This window comes from Lutra lutra, chromosome 1, assembly GCF_902655055.1.
Source record: "Lutra lutra chromosome 1, mLutLut1.2, whole genome shotgun sequence".
Taxonomy (NCBI): Eukaryota; Metazoa; Chordata; class Mammalia; order Carnivora; family Mustelidae; genus Lutra; species Lutra lutra.
Window position 1 is genome coordinate 86,011,925 of NC_062278.1, and position 19,400 is coordinate 86,031,324.

The 19,400-nt window shown below is 44.8% G+C and overlaps 1 protein-coding gene across 2 annotated transcripts in view; it reads left to right on the plus strand.

The window, feature by feature from the left end:
• Positions 1–5,293: 5,293 nt before the first annotated feature.
• The window catches only part of SCHIP1 (schwannomin interacting protein 1), a 127,428-nt gene continuing 113,321 nt past the window's right edge, over positions 5,294–19,400 (plus strand). The window contains exons 1-2 of one of the 2 annotated variants that reach the window (XM_047728928.1): positions 5,294–5,491; positions 6,012–6,722. In XM_047728928.1, the coding sequence (XP_047584884.1) occupies positions 6,030–6,722 (693 nt within the window). In that variant the 5' untranslated portion in view covers positions 5,294–5,491; positions 6,012–6,029. Of the gene's footprint in view, positions 5,492–5,582; positions 5,805–6,011; positions 6,723–19,400 lie in introns of those variants that run through there. The other variant, XM_047728920.1, reaches the window with a different exon arrangement.

The following is a 19,400-nucleotide window of genomic DNA, read 5'->3' on the forward strand; positions in this document are numbered from 1 at the left end:
ATTTTTGTTACTGCCATCCAATCTGAGGTATAACTTTATTAGGAAAAGAGTAGCAGCCTTCCTCTTCCAAACTCATCAACAGGGAACAAATTTCCTTCCAGTGGGATTCCCAATAGAGAGCTTCTGTGTACTGTTGTGCAGATTGTGCACTGCACAACTGCAGGGGGCACCATTTACATTGCCACCTAGGCAAAAGTGCCAAATGATTCCTCCCAGCTGGCACCGGTGGGGCAGATCACAATCCTCCTGGCACCAGACAGGGCACAATCTGTGTGGTCATATGTTGAGGTCCTGACTGACACCACTGTGTGACTTTTCCCTGATAAAGAAGCCATCCCATGCTGAAGTTAGAGTTGCCTTATTCACTGATGCCTATACACTTTTTAGAGTAATCTTCATTTCATACATTCACCTAGTTTTTGTAAGCACTATACTATCTGTAAAGCCAAGTGTCCTGGTTTCAGGTTTAGAAAATAGGTCATTGGAGCTATCTTTTAAGGACTGAGGTTACCTAGCTAGATTTTGCCATTTCAATTTTATTGAGGCAAATGCAGGAAAGAAATGCACTCTCATGGTTTTCTAGAGAATCAAAACATTTAAGATGTTAATGTATTTTAAAGGAATGTTTTCCATTAAAAAAGAGCTCTGTAAATGAAAGGGAAAAAATTACTTTTGGTGGATATAGGATCCATCTCCAAAATTCTATACATAGACTAAAAGTTAAGATTGACCATTAGCTCTACAGGAGAAATACCATGCATCCAACCTGCCTAACAGAGATGTAGACTTTGGTTTTGAATTAGTGGAAGAACCAAGTTCTTTATCGCCCAACAGGGAAGGTGATAAAATCATTGAGAGATAGTTTTATACCATATTTCCCATAATGTCTAGGATGAAATCCCTAGGGTCTTTAAGCTGGAAGAATCCTATTAATTCATTCACTTATTCATTTGTTCAATTAATTCTTTCTGTTTGCTTCCCACTGTGATCGTGCCATCTAGCCTGGTCACAAGGAAACTGAGGTCACAAAGTTGGTTAGAGACCAGGCTGGAAACTAAGCACAGATGTTCTATATCCAGGACACTTGGCCCCATGGTGCTGTTAAATATTCCCGTGTAGTTAAATTCAGGTGATGAAACGGGAGAGCATCTGTGTACTGAATGTGACTTGCATGTAATTCATGTAATAAAGATGAAATACAAACCTCTTTGCCAGCTATTTCTTTGTTACTCTAAATGCCACAACTTAGAGAAGGTTCAGTGTGAGGAGCAATCATTTCCGAATTAGTGTGGGAATTTTGCAAATAAACCTTTTTCCCAACTATCTACACTCTTTATGATTTAAATATTTCAGTCCTATCTTTTCTCACATGTTGCCCGGACAGATTAAAATCCTATAAATAGCACTGGCCTCTAAGAAATGTGCTCTCATCCCTTCCCTTTGAGTATTACCCCACTTTTCTATTCTTGACAAAAATGAAAATCCCAATCTCATGATGGCTACCTTCTAAAAGGATTTGTTTTGGGGGGGAACTTAAAGCATGTAGCTCGTAACGAAGTGAAATTTCCTTTTCTGATTTGTCTATACTCTGCCTGTACACAATTAAGGCTCCCAACTTGCTGAACATTGCTGAACTTGTTGACAGTTGAGGAGGTGGGGCGTGTATGAGCAGAGGAGAGCAGCTGCTCCTGCCAGCTGCCTTCTTCTCTGCACAGACATAAGTACTGCCCAAGGATTCTCTGCAGGGCGGGAGACTGAGGACTCCTTTGAAGTTGCTAGAAGGAGACCCTTTCTGGCATTGTGCTTGGTAAATGCGTCCATATGCATGTAGGCCAAAGGGCACGGAGCCTTTTGCTGAGTGACTAAGCCAAGATTCTGAAGCCAGGCTACCTGGGTCCAAATCCTGGCTATGTCGCCTAGCTTTCCCACTTTTTGACCTTAGGCAATGTATTTAACCTTACTGTCTTCAGCGTCCATACCAGTTAATGGGGATACTAGTTTCTTTATAAGAGTTTTGGAGAATTACATGAATTCAGTGTTAGTAATAGTAGTAATCCGAGCAGCAAATATCAATGAAGCTTCTATTCCATTCCAGTTACCATGAACAAAATAGAAAGAGCTCCTCCCTTCCCGGAATTTAGAGTTTTTTTACACAGCAGGGCCCCGGATCCATTTAAGGGTTAAGAAGTCAATGGTGACATGTGGGCAGATTTTGTTTTTAATGAATAAGGATAAGATTTTACAAAATAAGGGTTTTATGAAGCTTTTAAGTATTTTTATATGTCTATGTGGCCTGGGTCTTGACATAAAATGGTTTTCTTGAGTCTAGTAGAGAAGATAAGCAATTAAACAATAACCTCAATACAGTGTGTGCGATAAAGTGCAGTGAGTATCTCAGGAGCATGGGAAAGATACCTGATCCCTTTTGGGGTGCACAGAGAATCAGGAAGCCTTCCAGGAGGAAGTGACATTTAAGCCTAGTCTTAAAGGATAGCTAGAAATTTGCCAAAATAAGGTGGGGAGGTGTGTAGGAAGCAGTTCCTTTAAGAGCCATGAGGAGCTAAGGGGGGTTTTGAGAAAGCCAGGAGAGACCTGCTTAGATTTGCATTTCAGAAAGACATTCTGCCTGTTACAGACAATGAGCACAGATAGTGGGAAGACCGTTCAGTAATTTCAGGACAGGGTGGTCTAGACTCTGGGAGCAGTGGGTATTCGAGGGGGACAGAAGAAGGTGCTGGTCTGCGATGATACGCACTTGACTCACATCTCTGATGTCTGATGTACTAAGACTGAAGGGGACAAAGCTAAGTCTGTAAGGCCCAAGCTTCTAATCTGTGGAAACGGTCCTATAAATGGGAAGACAGGACCTTTCAATCACTTTCCAAATCATCTCTCCATCCTGCTGGACATATCTATAGACTGTCACCAGCCTAGAAATTGGCAGGGCTTCCTGTTCCAAAATGGGACAGTTCTTGGCAGGAGATGGAAAGCTGGAAAGAGAATGGAAATCGGGCTAGCCAGGCACCTTGCATGAAGAAAAAAGAAAAAAGGAAGCCTGGTACTTTCCCATCTAATCCAGAATATCTGGTCAGAAAATAATTTAAAATGACAGATAATTCAAAGAGGTTTCTACTTGGCTTTGAAATGCCACACATTTTTGGCAGTGGGTTTGCCTTGCCAAATGTTTTTCTAAGGCCTTATTTTGCATTCCCCCGAACACAGACCATCTGGGCAGCGTGGGGGGGGGGGGATGAGTTGGAGCCCAAGAGGGGTCTGGGTGGGTGGCTGAGGAGGTCCTAATGTTTAAAAATTGGGACTGAGCCCACAACTCTTTTTCATCACCCCAGATGATCAATACTTACCTGTCTACCTGTGTACCCTGCCACAGAGTAGGGAGGTCTTCTAACCTAAACCTTGCCAAATCACATGGAGATTTGAAAAGCAGCTATCTAGTTCCAGCACATGAGGTTTCCTACCCACATCTCTGAACACCCTCAGGGTCACCTCCATCCCACAGGGGGGCAGCCAGCTGACCCAGTGCTTCATAGCAACCTCAAAATCAACCCATATTTGGAGCACAAGGCAGGCTGTTTACAGATGTTACCATAAAAGACACTTTGAATTATAATCAGTCCTGTTTTACAGAAGAGCTGTAAAGGGGCCAGACCAGAGGCCCCTTTTCCTGTACTCATAAGATTGCTGTTGCCAGACAAGTTAAAAGATTAGTTTATCTTTCCTGGCTCAGGCCTACCTAGGACAGGAAAGAGTTACATTTCACTGAAGTCACTTAAACAAAGGGTCTCTGCATCAAGTCCCAATTAGGACCTAGAAGAAATGTCAGGGTGGCAGCCACTCCCTACTAAAGAATTCCAAGCATTCCCCTGTTCCTCCATCTGGAGGGTGCTATGCCAGGGTAGTGGCCTGGTCCAGGCTTGAATTCCCTGGGAATAATAAGTAACAGCCCAAATCTGGAAGTCCAGGGAAACTGGTTCTCCCCAGTCTGCTGTAAAATTAAGTGTTGGGGTTCTTTTTTTCTTTTTTGAAAATGATCAGCTTTATTGAAGTATAATTGACATATAAAATTGTAAATATTTAAAGTGTGTTCCATGGTTATTTGATAAAAGTGTAGAGTGTGAAAGGATCCCCCCCCCCAACTAGTTAACACATCCGTCACCTCACAGTTTTGTGCCTGTGAGAACCTTTAAGTTCTAAGTGCTGTTTTTCATAAGCAACAGAGAAGAGGGCATTTATTAGTTTCCCAGTTCTTACAAGTCAGAACTGGTTGGTTCACAGGAAATTCATAATCCTGAAAAAGTGTTCTATGACCCATACATACATGCTTTTCAAGTATTGGTATCTTTCACTGCATGGAAACTTGTTCCTAATTAGATGAGCTGCCAAACTTAGGGAACCAGTGTATATTCTGAAAAAGCCAGCATATGTTTCTTTGACTCGGTTTCCAGAAAAATTTGAGGGCATAGAGCCAGTGCACAAGCCAGGAGCAAGTCACCAGATACCCACCTCTTCCCCTCCTTTAATGTCTCCTTGATTGGAGGTGGCCAAAGGGGACTTGAGAGGTTCGCGTGAACCTTTAGAACAGATTCTCCTCTAAAATTCGAGGTATCAATCCCATTTTACACTTAACCCCTCCATTCCCCATACACACACCTCTCTGAGGTCAACCTCAGCGTGCGGCCGGGAGGGGGAAGGAAGCCAGAGCTAAAGCAACAGGTTCCGCCCACAGCGTGAACTTGGAAGGGGAGCCAGCAGGGCGAGCGGAGCTGGGCGGTGGAGGGAGAGGAAGTGGCCGAGGAAGGTGGAAGGGAAATGATGGTGCATGACCACTGAGCACACGTCACTTCGGGCTCCCATATGGGCTAGCGTCTGTGTGCGTGTGTGTTGGGGGTGGGGGGAGTCCTTCATCGGATCATTCGGGGACTTCCGCGTGGGCTAGGATGCGTCGCGCCCGCGCTTTGGGGTACCGGGAGGCTTAGGCTGGATAACGAGCCCGGAAAAGAAGGCTTGAGACGCGCCCAGAAAATATTAGTGCGTCTGGGGGTTAAAATCCACCACGCTCCCCAGCGTGCCGCCCCTGTTAATTGGCCGGGTCTGCATCCCCAGCGCTCCGTGCCCCCTTCCCTCGGCCTTTTCCCGACCTTTCCAACCCTATCCCCGCCGGGCCTCCAGCCCCAGCCTGCTACCGCGAAAAACGGGAGAGCGGACTACGCCGCGCCCGGAAGCCTCTGGGCATGCTCGGTGGCGGGACCGGCTCCGCCGCCAGGAGGGCGCGTCCTCCCTCCCCCAGGGCGGCGGCGGCGCAGGCAGCTACCGCCGCCGCGCCCGGGCCCCGCACACCTTTGGGGGTCGCGAGAGCCACCCTCTCCAGCGCAGGCTGAGAGCGCCCGAGGCTTCCGGCGGGCAGAGGAGGGGCCGGTCAGGGAGGCGCGGAGGCGGGAGTGAGACCTCCGAGCCGCCTGCGGTTCCTTAGAAAGTAAAGCTCAGCTAGCGAGCAGAGCCCGGCTCCCCGTCGCCGGCGGGGGCGGGGCGAGGCGGGGCCGGGTGGGGGGTGGTCTCGGCGCCCCGAATGAGGTGCGAATTCAGTGGCCGCCCACCCTCTTCTCGGTCCCGCCCCCAGGGAATTATAATTCTCTGGGAAAGTGTCTCGTTCTCCGAGAATCCTTGGGGCGGGGTGCAGGGGCGCGCCCGGCGCAAAATGGTTACAACAAAGTCCATGCGCGCCCCGGGGCCCTTCTTAAGGAAAGTGTCCTTGCTGATGGCTGGGCACCCCCTTTGCTAATTTGAGGGTTAGTTCCTGGGAGGAAGTATGCTGGGGGTGTGGGCTAAGGGAAGCCTCAGGCTGGTGCCGGCTCCGATTCCCAGGCCTCGTTGGGGGGCGCACCTCCGGCCAGGCGGGCGTGGGGCACTGGGCCGGGGTGATCGCGGCGGGCGGCGGGCGGCCGGAGCAGGCTCGGCCGGGCAGCTCACTCTCTGCCTCCTCCCCCCCTCCCCAGGATTACCGAGAGGATGGGATGGATCTAGGCAGTGACGCCGGCAGCAGCAGCAGCAGCAGCAGCCGCGCCAGTTCGCAGTCCAACTCCACCAAAGTGACCCCTTGCTCCGAGTGCAAATCCTCGTCTTCGCCGGGGGGCAGCCTGGACTTGGTGTCTGCCCTGGAGGACTATGAGGAGCCCTTCCCGGTCTACCAGAAGAAGGTGATTGATGAGTGGGCGCCGGAGGAGGACGGGGAGGAGGAGGAAGAGGAAGACGACCGCGACGAGCGCGACGAGCGGGGGTATCGGGATGACTGCTGTCCGGCCCGGGAGCCGGGGGACTTGAGCGCCAGGACCCGCGGCGGCGGCGGCGGGGGCAAGGGCGCCACCACTGTCATGCCGCCTCCCGTGCCCAATGGCAACCTCCAACCGCACGACCCCCAGGACCTCAGGCACAATGGCAACGTGGTGGTGGTGGCCGGCCGGCCCAGCGGTTCCCGGGGCCCCCGCCGGGCGGTCCAGAAGCCCCAGCCCGCGCGGAGCCGACGCGGCGGCCGGGGCCCGGCAGCTGGGGTTCTCTGCCTTCAGCCCACCGACTGCGGGACGTGCGTCCCGGAGGAGCCCCCGGTGCCCCCTATGGACTGGGAGGCACTGGAGAAGCATCTGGCTGGACTGCAGTTCCGGGAGCAGGAGGTGCGGAACCAGGGCCAAGCGAGGACCAACTCCACCTCCGTAAGTTGGCCCGGGTGCGTGCCCACGCGCGCACACACGCGTACACACCCCGCGCACTGCCCGCACGCGCCCTCCTGGCGCTCCCACCCGCCTCCGGCCCCATTCATCCTTTCCTGAGGGTGGGGGCCGGGCCGAAGAGCCTGCCTTCTGCTCCCCTGGGGTACGGTTGCTCAGTCTGGGAGCTGTCTGGGTTTGCCTGATGGGCAGAGAGGAGGGAGGGGCAGCCAGAGGGCAGCGGAAAGTCGGGTTAGTGGAACCGGCGACTCATTTTAATGGAATTACTTATGGAGACGAGGTTGTGAGTCACTTGCCTGAAAATAAATCCGGGGAGAGCTTGGCACCGAAGCCGGTGCCCTGCGGGTGATATTTCAAGTCGTAATAGTTGTGGCTTTGTCGACCGTGGCGGGTCTCCCTTCGTTACCACTGATGTCTCGCCTATATATAGGCTGTCCCCTAGCACACGCTCACGTTCGCCTGCCCACCCCTCCGGTATGGCAGCAGGATTTGGCACATCTCGCGTTTGAGCGGATGCTCCTGAATTTGAATGGGTGACCGCCCTCCTCTAAGACTTCGTTCCTTTCAGAAACCCAACCTCTTGCTGACCTGGGGAATGGTGTGAATTGACCTGCTGGGATGAGGGAGTGGTTGTTGCCTCTGTCGCCTCAGCCTCTCTGCTGAATCCCTCTCGTTTTGAAAAGGAGCCACTAGCAGTTCCTTACCGGAGGCCACTGGCTCAGTTCAGGAAATCCAGAGAGGGAGGGGTGCTGAAGTGGAACAGAGAGAGGGAGAGAAGGAGGGCTGCATCTATAAGCAGCAGCTCCGGCAGGTTTGCACTTGTCTCAACATCTTCCTTGCCCCTGAGAGGAGAGCAAATAAATGACTTAAAAGAAAAACATCATGAATGCAGCTCCGCATTAATTCATGAGTTAAAGCAACAGTTGTAATTTGAAATCGTTAATGATGTCCCTAAATGGGGCTGAAGGGCACACAGCTTCACTGCCTGCTTTCTGTGTGTGGCGGCCCTGCAGCAGTGGGGGAGAACTCTTGCTTGCAGGTGTAATTTTTCGGTTCCAGAGCCCTGGGGCTACTGGAAATTGGGTGCATGCACTTCTGACTTCAGGGGTAAGGACAGTAACCGCAATTCCCAGAGAAACTGGCACGGTTTCCATCAGACAGAGCTCTTGGCTGACAGAGCCCACTGGTTAGTGTCCCTTGAGAAACTACCTATTAAATTAACACACTCATTCTAATCCCAGCTGTTTACCATTGCCACTAGCAGATGTGGAATCTTTCCATTACAGCCAGTCCGCTCTCTTATGCCTTGCAATGGAAAACATCCTTTTCCCACTTAGTGCTTGAGAAAAATGCCTGATTAAGCTCCCTGGACTTAAACAATGACTTGAAGATAAACACATTTCATTTACTATTGCATGACATTTTTACATTCCAGGAGAACATAATAATTGGTGCACATGCGAAGTTAGGATTTGACGATGACAGTGAGCTCCATTATTTAAAAAAGTTACTAAACAAAATGTTACTGAGCACCTGTGTGTTATGTGCTAAATGCAAGGTCTGATTCTCTGTGCTGCAGTTACATATCTGTCCATGTAAGACTTGAATTATAATGAAGAAATGTAAGGGTGCAGACTGACTCCCCTCTAGGAACTTAAAATTTAGTAAATTACTTCCCCCAACACACACACACACCCACAGCCTCATTGTTGTGAAGACTATGAATCTTTCCTTCTTGAGTAATCTTTGAAACCCGAGTTATCTCTTCAACTATTGAACAATTTGCATATTTTGGCTCCCCTCCCTCCACCCCAGTCCCCCTGAAAATGTCCCCTCTGGGCATTTCCTTCACAAGTTATACAGAGAAATTTGGAACCCATTTCTTTTAAAGCAAGTATGCACAGAAAGAAGGGGGAGAGGAGAGACTTTGAGGCTGTTTAATCAATTTTACCATTTTTGGGTTTGTTAATAACAAAATTACTAGCCACTATTGATTTAGAATAGTGTTTTTCATACTGTAAGTTATTGATGAAATCATCTTAGCATTTAAAAAAATGAAATAGAATAGAATATACTACTGTCCATTGCAGATAGTTACAGTAAGCTTTGTTTTAAAAACTTTTGGTTTTATACACTGAGTCATGATCTAACACTTATTTTACTGTAGGTTGTTATCATAAAATCTGAAAAATACTGATTTAAATCCTGTTTACTCCTGCCGGGGAATAAGTGGGAGAATTTATAACTATGAGGACAGAAACTTGAAAATAACAAAGGAATCATGTAGAAGAGAAATCCTATTTAGAAGAAGTTGTTCAAATCAAATACTTTTGCTCCTCTTTAAAAAGTTATGTACATGGGGCATCTGAGTGCCTCAGTCAGTTAAGAGTCTGCCTTTGGCTCAGACTCAGGTCATGGTCCTGGGGTCCTGGGATTGAGCCCCACACTGCCTCCCTCCTCACCGGGAGCTCCTTCCTCTCCCTCTGCTGCTTTCTCTTTTGTGCTCGCTCTCTCTCCTTCTCTCTCTGTCAAATAAATAGATAATCTTTTTAAAAAGTGAAAATAAAAAGTGTATATAAATGAATTAATACAGGCTACTGGGAGGAAAGGTATAAAATGAAAAAGACAGATATATTCTCCTTTACCTATGAAGATAACCAAATAAGCTTTTCCGCCCCCATGGAAAACCCTCAGTAGGGTCACCTCTATTGGGAATCAAGTGGCTGGTTCCTTTCCATCATTCCAGACTACTCAGCTCTCACAGCCCTGACCACCATCCCCAAAGTAAAGTAAGGCACTGTGGTGTATTTTCTTAGTGCTTATCACTACCTGACATTATCTTGTTTGGTTCCCGTTCATTTTTGGTTTCTCTAGAATTGAGTTGTAGTGTAGAGGTCTTGCCTCTCTTTTAATTGCTGTAACCTAGTGCCTGGGATGCAGTAGGTTCTCAATGAATGAATGAATGAATGAATGGTTTATTAGGCTCACAGGCCGCAGACTTAAGCCAAAAACAGCTGAGAAAATTGAGGCCCATTGAAGTTAAGTGATTTGCTTAAGGGCCCACTAAGTAACCTAGGGAAAGCTTTCTTCTTACACCAGACTAAGTTTTTTTTTCTCCTTTATTTAAGGCTAAAAACAATTTGAAGTAAAAGGGAAGAAAAGAGGCTCCCACCTCCCTAGGTTTCCTAATGACAAATCCTGTCTTAGGCTTCCTTGGTAATTATTAAGGACCTAAGTAAATTAGGAATTAATCAAAATCCCGTTATTTCAGAGTCTCTTCTCACAGGCCTGCTTTAGTTTGGGTTTGTTTTAATAGACTGATGGCTGCAGCAAGACCTCAAAAGGAAGGATGAGATCTCAAAATCCCAAAATTATGTTGACCATCAGCCATTCCTAATCTGGGGAGAATTTAGAGACAAATTTAAAAGCATACAACATTTAGGTAGCATTTAAATCCTAGGACTGACCTTTTTTTGTGAAAGGGTTTAAGGAGCTATTCTCTCCCTTAGTGTCAGCCGAGGAGGATGGGCTTGGACAGTGCCAGGAACTTTGCGGTCAGAGCTCTGAGGTGTCAGAGGAAGTCCTGAAGGAAACACCGGTGACTTTCCATCCTGCTATCCCGTTAGACCTCAGGTGCCCCAACCTCTTCCTGGACAGAGCAACCCCCCCACCTTGATGTTGGAGCCTGGAAGGCAGCAAGGTTTCTTTTTTCCACTGCCTTATCCCCAGTATCTCCCTCCTGCTTGGCACAAATGCCTGACACACAGTCATGGGGAGGGTGAACTGTTCAGTGCAACAACCAGAACGACTCCCAGAAGTGCCCCCTCCAGCTGGCCAGCCCCTGCTCCTCTGGTTTCCCCCTGTTTCTCACAGTCCTTCCAGGGGACCTGCTTCAGCATCAGGGGCCACACACAGTTAAGGAGTAAAGAAGACACTGGTGATTTATGCTTTTGATGTCAGATTGAGAACTAGCTGTGGCAAGTTTTAGGGAGACCTGCTCCCTCATATCCATATTCACCCTAAGTTCTCATTTCCCTGCCGACTGTGACTAGTAAGCTGGCTTGGGCAATCCTGGGGATACGCGGTTTCCCTCTTCTCAGCACAGACCCAGGCAGTCCACTTTCTTTTTGTCTGCTTCCCCTGGGTCTTTGTCTCCAGATCACTCTTCTACCTACTCAAGGACTGTGAGGTTTTCTCTCCTCAGGGTCTGTGGTCCTCCAAGCTGAGTCTCCTCTGTCCCTGGAAACTCACCCTCTTTTTTCTCCCATTTCCCCACTTTCGATTTTTGAAAACAACAACAACAACAACTAACTGTTGAGGTAGAGTTGACAGTTTGCTGCACACATTTGAAGTGTGTGATCTGATCGGTTTTGATGTATATGTATGCTTGCGAAACCGTCATCACAATTAAGATTGTGAACATATCTCTCACCCCAAAAAGTACCCACATGCCCCTTCTCAACCTCCCCATCTTGCCCCTTGGCAACCACTGGTCTTATTTCTATCACTATATAGGTTAGCTTGTTTTTTCTAAAATGAATGTAAGTAGAATCATATAATATGTACTCAGTTTTTGTCCAGCTTCTTTCATTTGGCATGTCATTATTTTATGATTCAGCCGTGTTATTGTCTAGAGCAACAGCTCACTACTTTGTTTTGCTAGGTAGTGTTTCATTTTATGGAGATACCCTATTTCCTAGTTGATGGACATTGAAGTTGTTTCTAGTTTCTATTACTAATGAAAGTGCTGTGAACATTCATTTATTTGTAGGAACATATTCTTTCATTTCTCTTGGGTAAATACCTAGGAGTGGAAGGGCTGAATCATGTGTCAGCAGCTTTAGGGGTTGCCTGTTTTCCAAAGAAACTGTACCTTTTTATGCTTCTGTCACCATGATTATTCATGTACACACTGTAACCGTGGCTTCCTCTCCCACTGGTTGCTCTGTTCCCTCTGTGTCTTTGGGGACTTGCAAATATCTCTTTTCAGGTGCCTCGGGTGATTGCTTCCCTCTCAAAAAAGTGAGAGTACCATCTTACACCCAACTAGAGTCATTACACTCATTGTTCAAAAATACCCATTTTTAAATTCGAGAAGAGCTCAAGTTGCAGACCCAACACATTTTGATTATGGTTGCATTATTTTTAGTGCCTGTGACAGGTGCATTTCCTCTTGTAATGAGAAGATAAGAATATTTTAATTGATGTGTTAATGGAAAGCAAATTCTCCTGATGAAGTTTCTTCCTAAGTACTTGAAAATAATTTGTCTTTTTATTTGTTTGTACTATTAACTAGTAGCAAACTTTAAATTGCCTACATTTCTTCCTGGAATGGTAGTAATTATAGGTTGTTTTCAATGTGTTATTCTGTAAGCCTTCCAGCCCAGGTCTTCCTTCCCTGTGAATGATTCCACTGAAGTAGCTTGAATGGCTGAGTAGCTCGTTTCTGTAGTTATGTGGGCTATGTTTAAATTATATGAATTCCCATTTTTATAGACTGAATTAAAAGGTCTTTATTACTCTTTATACTCTTTGTTACTTAATTACAAAATATTATAAAATTTGTAAGTTTAATAAGTCATGTTCTTTGGCACTCTGGGGCACAGCGGTGAAAATGTTCTGTGTGGCACATAACTATCACTTCTTCCTGTTAGAGAGCGCTACAGGATGTTGTTAAATCTTTGTGTGTGTGTGGTGTGTGTGTGTGTGTGTGTGTGTGTGTGTGTGTGTGTTTTAATCATAACCAGAAACTACCAGGACTAAATGTACTCTCTGCTTCAACCTTTTACCTTGAAATGTTTAGTGCCATCATTGCCTGTTTTTCTAATTTATGTTGATATTTGTTTAAGAGCTGCAAATGTCCATTAGTGTGTACTCAAGACTTTAAAGAAATATATGGTTGGGTTAAAAAAAAAATTAGGTTGCAGGTTCTGGGGCTGTGTGTTTGTATTTAAGCTACCATCACATGGTTCATCCTGTAGCAGAACATTTGAAAGTGTTGTAGTTGGACTAAAGGAGATCTTTGCCAACAGATTGGTTTGCACATTGGCGTCCTTTAAAATGTCCTAAGGAAAATTTTCAGGGTGCATGTCTGAAAAACAGATGTCAGCATTCTCATCACACATTCATGGTGCTCTTTGAACATCTCACCGCTGACATCCTGTCACCTTCCTCCATCCTTTTCCAGCTCTGCCATACTTTCAACTCCAGATCCTTTGCCTGGCATTCCCTGTTGCTTCACTCAGGAAGGCCCTGTGTGGCCCTCCAAAGCTCTTTGCTTTGGAGTTTCCATTTTAAAGATGATAATACTGAGGCCTGGCGAGATTCAGGGATTTACCTGAAGCCTCAGTACTGACAGAACTCAGACCAGATCTGCCAATTTCTGACTCTGCTTCCAGGCCCTTTCAGTGATACTGTCCATTGATATCTGCGATTATCTTTTCATGGGTATGTCTCTTAGCTACCCAGGTGCTAGTAATCATAATTCCATATCCTTTCTTAAAAGCTTATCAAAACTCTGTGTCATTACATTTGCATTTAAAAATAGAAATTTGTTTTTACTCCTAGACCTTTTGCCCCTGAAGACAAGAGTGGTCTTGTTTTCTTCCTTTTGAAATTCAGTCCCAAGTATTCCAACAAAAAGGGCTTTTGCAAATGCTTTTCTTAACCGCTGTTAGGTGGGACAGATGATGCTTTATACTGTCAGTGACCAGGAGATTATTTTGCATGCAACTTCTGTAGAAATTTAAGTGTCAATTATGAAACTGAACTTTTTAAATAGAAAAGTAATAGGATTTTAAAGATAGAAAGGATCTGAGAGGTCACTTCATCAAATCCTCACCATTTTCAAAGGCAGAAGTAGGTCTGTGGAGATTAAACACCTTCATTCAACTTCCCTCAACATCCTCAGCCCAGGCCTATCTGAGTCTGGAAGTAGATTCTACGTTTTAGCACTAGAGCAGAAGTTTTAATTTTATTGTTTGTTTCTCTTTTTCTTTTGTTAAACCAGCACTTTCAGACAATTGTAAAATTGCTTTCTTCCCTGAAGACTTTGGCTCATCACTGTATATTTCTACCAACGGATCAGTGCTCTCCCTGGGTTGATGATATGTTCCATCATTGCTCCTTTTCCTGTTCATCCAGTCTCCTTTCCACCACTGGGCCACAGAGTTCTTTCCTCTCGTGGGGTCAGAGGATGACCGGCCCTTGAGAACTTTGCAAGGAGCCACCTGAGTTCTGGGAGGCGGAGAGGGGAACAGTGAGAGCTTGTGCTCACCCTTCCACGGGACCCTTCCACAGACAGAGTCCTTCCATTGATTTTCAGGCCGTGAGGTGGAGCCTGGGTTCAGAAAGACAGGGGAGAGAAGATCTCTGTGCCGCTCACCCACAAGTACAAGTAGGAGCTTAAAGTGAATTAGCTGATTGTAAGCCTCTCAAAGGGGGAACTAACAAAACCAAGAAAAAACTAGAAAGAAAAGTATTTGTGGAGTTCGGGAGCAGCCCATGAGATAGCCTCCATTAGGATGTCAGGCTTCATCAGAATGTGGGTGATGACAAGGCATAGAAAAGTAGACATCCGGAAAGGGAGAGGTGTTTGGGTTTTATGTTCCCCATATGATGTTTCTTAGTTTCCCATTTAAATGCGGAGAACTGAGCCATCACTAACTCTTGTCAGGTCCAGGACACTCGTAATAACTGTTCTCCTTCACTTAGCCAAGCCTTATCAGATCTGTAAGAGCCCTATTGTTTCAGATGCTCTTGGTTTGTTTCTTTACTTTGTTCTGTTTTTGGCTACCTCTTCACATTTGTGATGTTATTTTCCTTATATATCTCTTAAATCATTATGTCAAGCATGTTCTATCTCTAGTCTTTATCACTTGCCTTTCTCTGTTTCTCCTACTGCGCATACTTTCTCTCTTTCCCTACTACACATACTTTCTCTGTTTCCCCTATGCACATACTTTCTCTGTTTCCATACTACACAAACTTCATCTCATTGTCCCCACCTAACCTATTTTTCAATGTGGGTGTTGTTTTAGGTTATTCCCATTTTTCCCTACTTTGGTGGTATTTTCTCTAGAAAGTTTATATAATTTAAAAGATAATGCTTTAGGCCAGGAAATACTCAGGTGAGAGGAATGAACTCAGCCAGTGTTTGTTCTGCTCCAGGTTGATGGTTTTTTGAAAGTACTTGTAAAATATTTTTGAGTTGCCTGTAACTGATGTGAAGTTATAGCAAAGTTTACTGGAAGCAAAAGAGTTAACCAGTTTTCTTCTGTCCAGTATTGTATATCAGATTTCCTAATTGCCACTTGTATCTGTACATTCTACTGATACCCTTGAATCTCCACCCAAATATTTTGTATTTATTTGTAATTAAATGACCTTTTTGGGTATATCCATCATCAAAAATATCAAATTCATCTTTTTTCTTCTTTTATTTCCTTCCATTTCTCTAAGTTACTCCTTGGTATTTATGCTTCTTGAAAGTGATTGTGGATCTTTCTTCCTTGGGATATTAGCATAGTATACATGTTTTTAAAAAGCTTCAATTATTGTGGATCACAAAAAGCCATGCATTAGTCAGCAGCTGATTTCTGCAAATATATCAATTCAAGAGGGTTTTATCGCCCATGTCCTAATAGAGATGATTGAGCCTTCAAAACTCTTGTAGAAATGAATGTCTAAGTTATTCAGAGTGGGTTTGTTTTTTTTTTCTTCCCCAAAAAGCATCCAACAAGAAACTGTGTGGGCTGGGCTTTTCTAGGCACTGCTGCACTTGCCCAGGCAGAAGAGGCTGGTTTTTAGGGTGCTTGGGAGAGGGTGGAGAGCAGAGCTCTATCTCTAGCCTCACAGCTGGGCCTCCGGGCAGCAGGTCGCCCATTAGGAACTCCCTGAGCATGGGCAAGCTGCTCAGGCACAGTGCTGCCCCCTCCTCGGTGCACACCCACCAGGACCTCCTTCAGGCCCCCCCCACAGTGATCCGCAGCCCGACTCTCCTTCATCTTTCATTTGTGTGCACATCCCCTGTGTGTAGAGAACCAACTCAAAGTCTGTATGCAAGTGGCTCGTCCAGGTCTGGGACCCTCTGATGACCAGGGCCCCCGGCCAGGCGTCCTCATGGACTAGGTGGTGACAAGGAGCTGATGACGGGCTCTCTCCCGGGCCTGCTAGCTGCGGCAGGGGTCCCCCCCCTCGCAAACGGGTTGTAGGCATGTTCAGAACAAAACAACAGGTAAGTCATGGCAACTACCAAACTAACATCATTTGATCCAGCTTCCTTCAGGTTTGCCATATATGGAAAGAATTCTGCTGTCTAAAAAAGTTTAAAGGCAATGAGGTAATTTCCTTATAATGCCTAAGATCTCCGGCACCGTTGTAAATTTAGATTTGAGGTTAGAGCATTAAAAAATAAAAACAGAACCTAAAAAGCTGCTGTGTTATGAAATGCTGGGGCATTTTTAATGTCAAGTCCAGCAGCACAATATCTGGACCCCCCCCCATCCCCACACGAAGAAAGAGTAGAGTGAAAGTTATTTCTAAAATAAGAAGGGTCTGGACCTCTGGGAACCTGCACAGTGTCTTCTTAGAAGACAACTTAAAAGCTAATCTCAATTCCAATAAAAATAACATGTTTTCAAATAGTTTCAAAACCAATTTAGCCTTCTGTTTTTCTCCTCATGGCACCAGTAGCTAAAAATTATACCACTTATGAAAATTGCAGACAATTTTTTTTCTTTGTGCAATCTTACATAATTTTTGGTCAATTTGCCCTGGTCTGACATTTTATTATGAGCAACTGCATCTTAAGTGCTCCGTCCTTTTTATTTCCACTCTAAAATTGGTAAGGAGTAAGAGAGAAGACCACTGGGATTTTATTTTTGAATACTGAAATTATGTAACTAGTGATCTCCTGTTAAAGTTGTTACTCAGCCTACTGTGGCCCCACAGTCTGACCCAAATAGCCCTTAAATTCAGATCCTGTTCAAGAAGAAAAATTTTAGGTAACAGTAATTTTAAAACTTCTTGAATTCCTGCTCTACTATGGTATGGTGGTCTCAATATTGGATTGATGTTTCTTGTGTTTCATACAAAAACGCTCAACAGAGCCAATGTATAACTGTTGTGTGTACTAACGTATAAGTAAGACCCCTGCAGAAATTCTAGTGTGCTTGCAGCTTCATTAGGATTCTGTTTTCCTAATAAGCAATCACACTAGGAATCCAAATATTAGAGCTATGAGGGATCCCATAGCAAAGATGGCAAAGCCAGATGCTTCCGGAGGCATGTAGGTAACTAATGAGGACTGTGGGTCAGGGGGAAGCAGGACCGTGGTGAGCTGGAGGTGTATCCCAGCCATAAAAGGGGGGCTGTTCTAACATACTGCCTGATTTGTTGCCATGCCAGAATATAGTCAACATTCTGATATATCAGGAGAAGCCCCAGACCAAACTTTTATGAGACATATCTTGAATATGAAACTTCGGCAAGTAACTTAAAAAAAAACCAACATAATTTTGTAGGGCTAACAAGCATATCAGTTCTTCAAAATATGACCTTTGGGCTACCAACTTCCCATCCCACACCAAAGCCAATCTCCTCATTTTACAGATGAAAAAACAGACCCAGAGAGATTCAGTGACTTTTCCTGAGTGGAGGTGAGGTGGGCGAGGTGGGCATGGCTTGCTGAGAAGTCTGGTGAGATACTAGAAACGAGAGATGCTAGGGAAGAAAACTCATGAAGAAATGTTCTGATTTATTGACACCAGAGTAACTTCCTTTGAAACAGAAACATCCGGGGTTGGGAAGGAGAGATAACTGTATACACCTTATTCTCTTTCACTTAATTCTTATACATATCCCATTACTTAGAATTTACTTTTCTCTTTCATCTTCAAAGCAGTTCAAAAACTGATTTTGTATTTGCATTCAGGGACGTGTATCATGATTTATTTTTCTTCATTTATAAATAATAAGAAAGGAGGAATTCTTAAAGAAAAAGTTACCTTAAACAATCTCACACACACACACACACACACACACATACACACACACACACAGGATATGTGGTCTTAATTCTTTTTTCTTCTAGAAATTCATCTGAGACCATTTAATTCAAGGGTTGGTAGTATAGGTGAGTTTTGATAATATTTCTTATTATATGGAATCTAATGAAACTTCAAGATTGCTGAATCATGTTTAGATTTTATTTAATTCCAGCTATTACTACATAATATACTATTGGAAACATAGAGGTTGGGAAATTTTTGTTTTTGCTTCCTCTTTTTTAGAATTACTTGCTCTAAGTAAAAAGTCAACACAGATTTCATGCAAACGAGTCAAGTTTGGGGTCTTGATTCACATTCCTTTAGAAAAATAGGAAACACTGTTCATTTCACTTTTTAAACATGACTTTTTACTTTGAAATAATTTTAGATTTACAGAAGAGTCACAAAGATAGTCCAGAATGTTCATGCATATCCTGCACCAACCAGCTCCTCCTGATGTTAGCATCTCCTATAACTGTGGCACATTTGTCAAAACTAAGAAGTGAACAAGGACACAGTATTATTACCTACACTACAGGCTTTATTTGGATTTACATTAGCTTTTATGATTAAAAAGGTATTACACCAAGTCAACTAAAGTAATAAGTAATATATCCTTGTAGGCTGTGGCTTGATGGAGGGGAGAGCTATGTCCCTCCATAGTCTCCCTTACCTCCCCACAAAGTCATCTCAAGGGAACCTAAGCAAATATTCCACTGTGTGTTGGCTTTAAGTGTATTTTGAAAACCATTCTCCTAGCCCCTCTGCCAATCGGGTTGCCTTCCTTGGTGGAAACTCCGCGGCTGCCCTGTGGGGAAAGCGTGTGCAGTGAAGAACAGGGCAGGTAGAGAGAGAAGCACATGCAGACCCATAGCGGACAGGCCCTCTAATGGGGAGCACGGGTGTGAGGAGCTGTGTGGGACGTTCCCAAGGATAGCATAAATTAAGTACTTGCCCATCAGCTCTTTTCTGTGGGCTATAAACGGCCACAAATTATCACTGTTCTTGGGAATGTTATTTGCCTCACCAACATCCAGATCTTTTGTTTGATTGTTTTTAGGAAACAGCTTTGGCTTGGGAGTATACTTCTTTTATTTTATTTTATTTTATGTCATTTCATTTCATTTTATTATGTTATGTTAGTCATATGTTAGTCACAGTACTTCCTTCATTTCCATAGTGTTCCATGATTTAAAGGGACTATTCTTCTTTAAAGTTAAGCTTCTGGTGAAATTGCGAAGGCTCTGTGAATGGCATGAAATTCCAGGCGGAAGGGAGTAAGTTACAGTTGACTAGAGAGAGCTGTAAGTGACTTGGGGGATAAATGTCACTCATGAGGCGAAATGAGTGTTAATTCCAGGAACATGTGTGGGAGATTTAGCAGATTAGAAATACCCAGGAAGGGGGTTGGAGACTCTTGTAAATGTGGAAAAAGAAAGACAACGGACCTGTCAAGATGTTCAGTCTTTGTTACCCGAATCATCAGAATTTTAAAAAACTAAGCTACTAATGGGCACCAGACAGAGTTTTGTCAGCAGCAGGATGTCCCCGTGACTCAGTGATTTCTCGTTGAAGAGGGTTTCCCGGTTAGTCATTCCCTGCCTTTGGTGGCCGG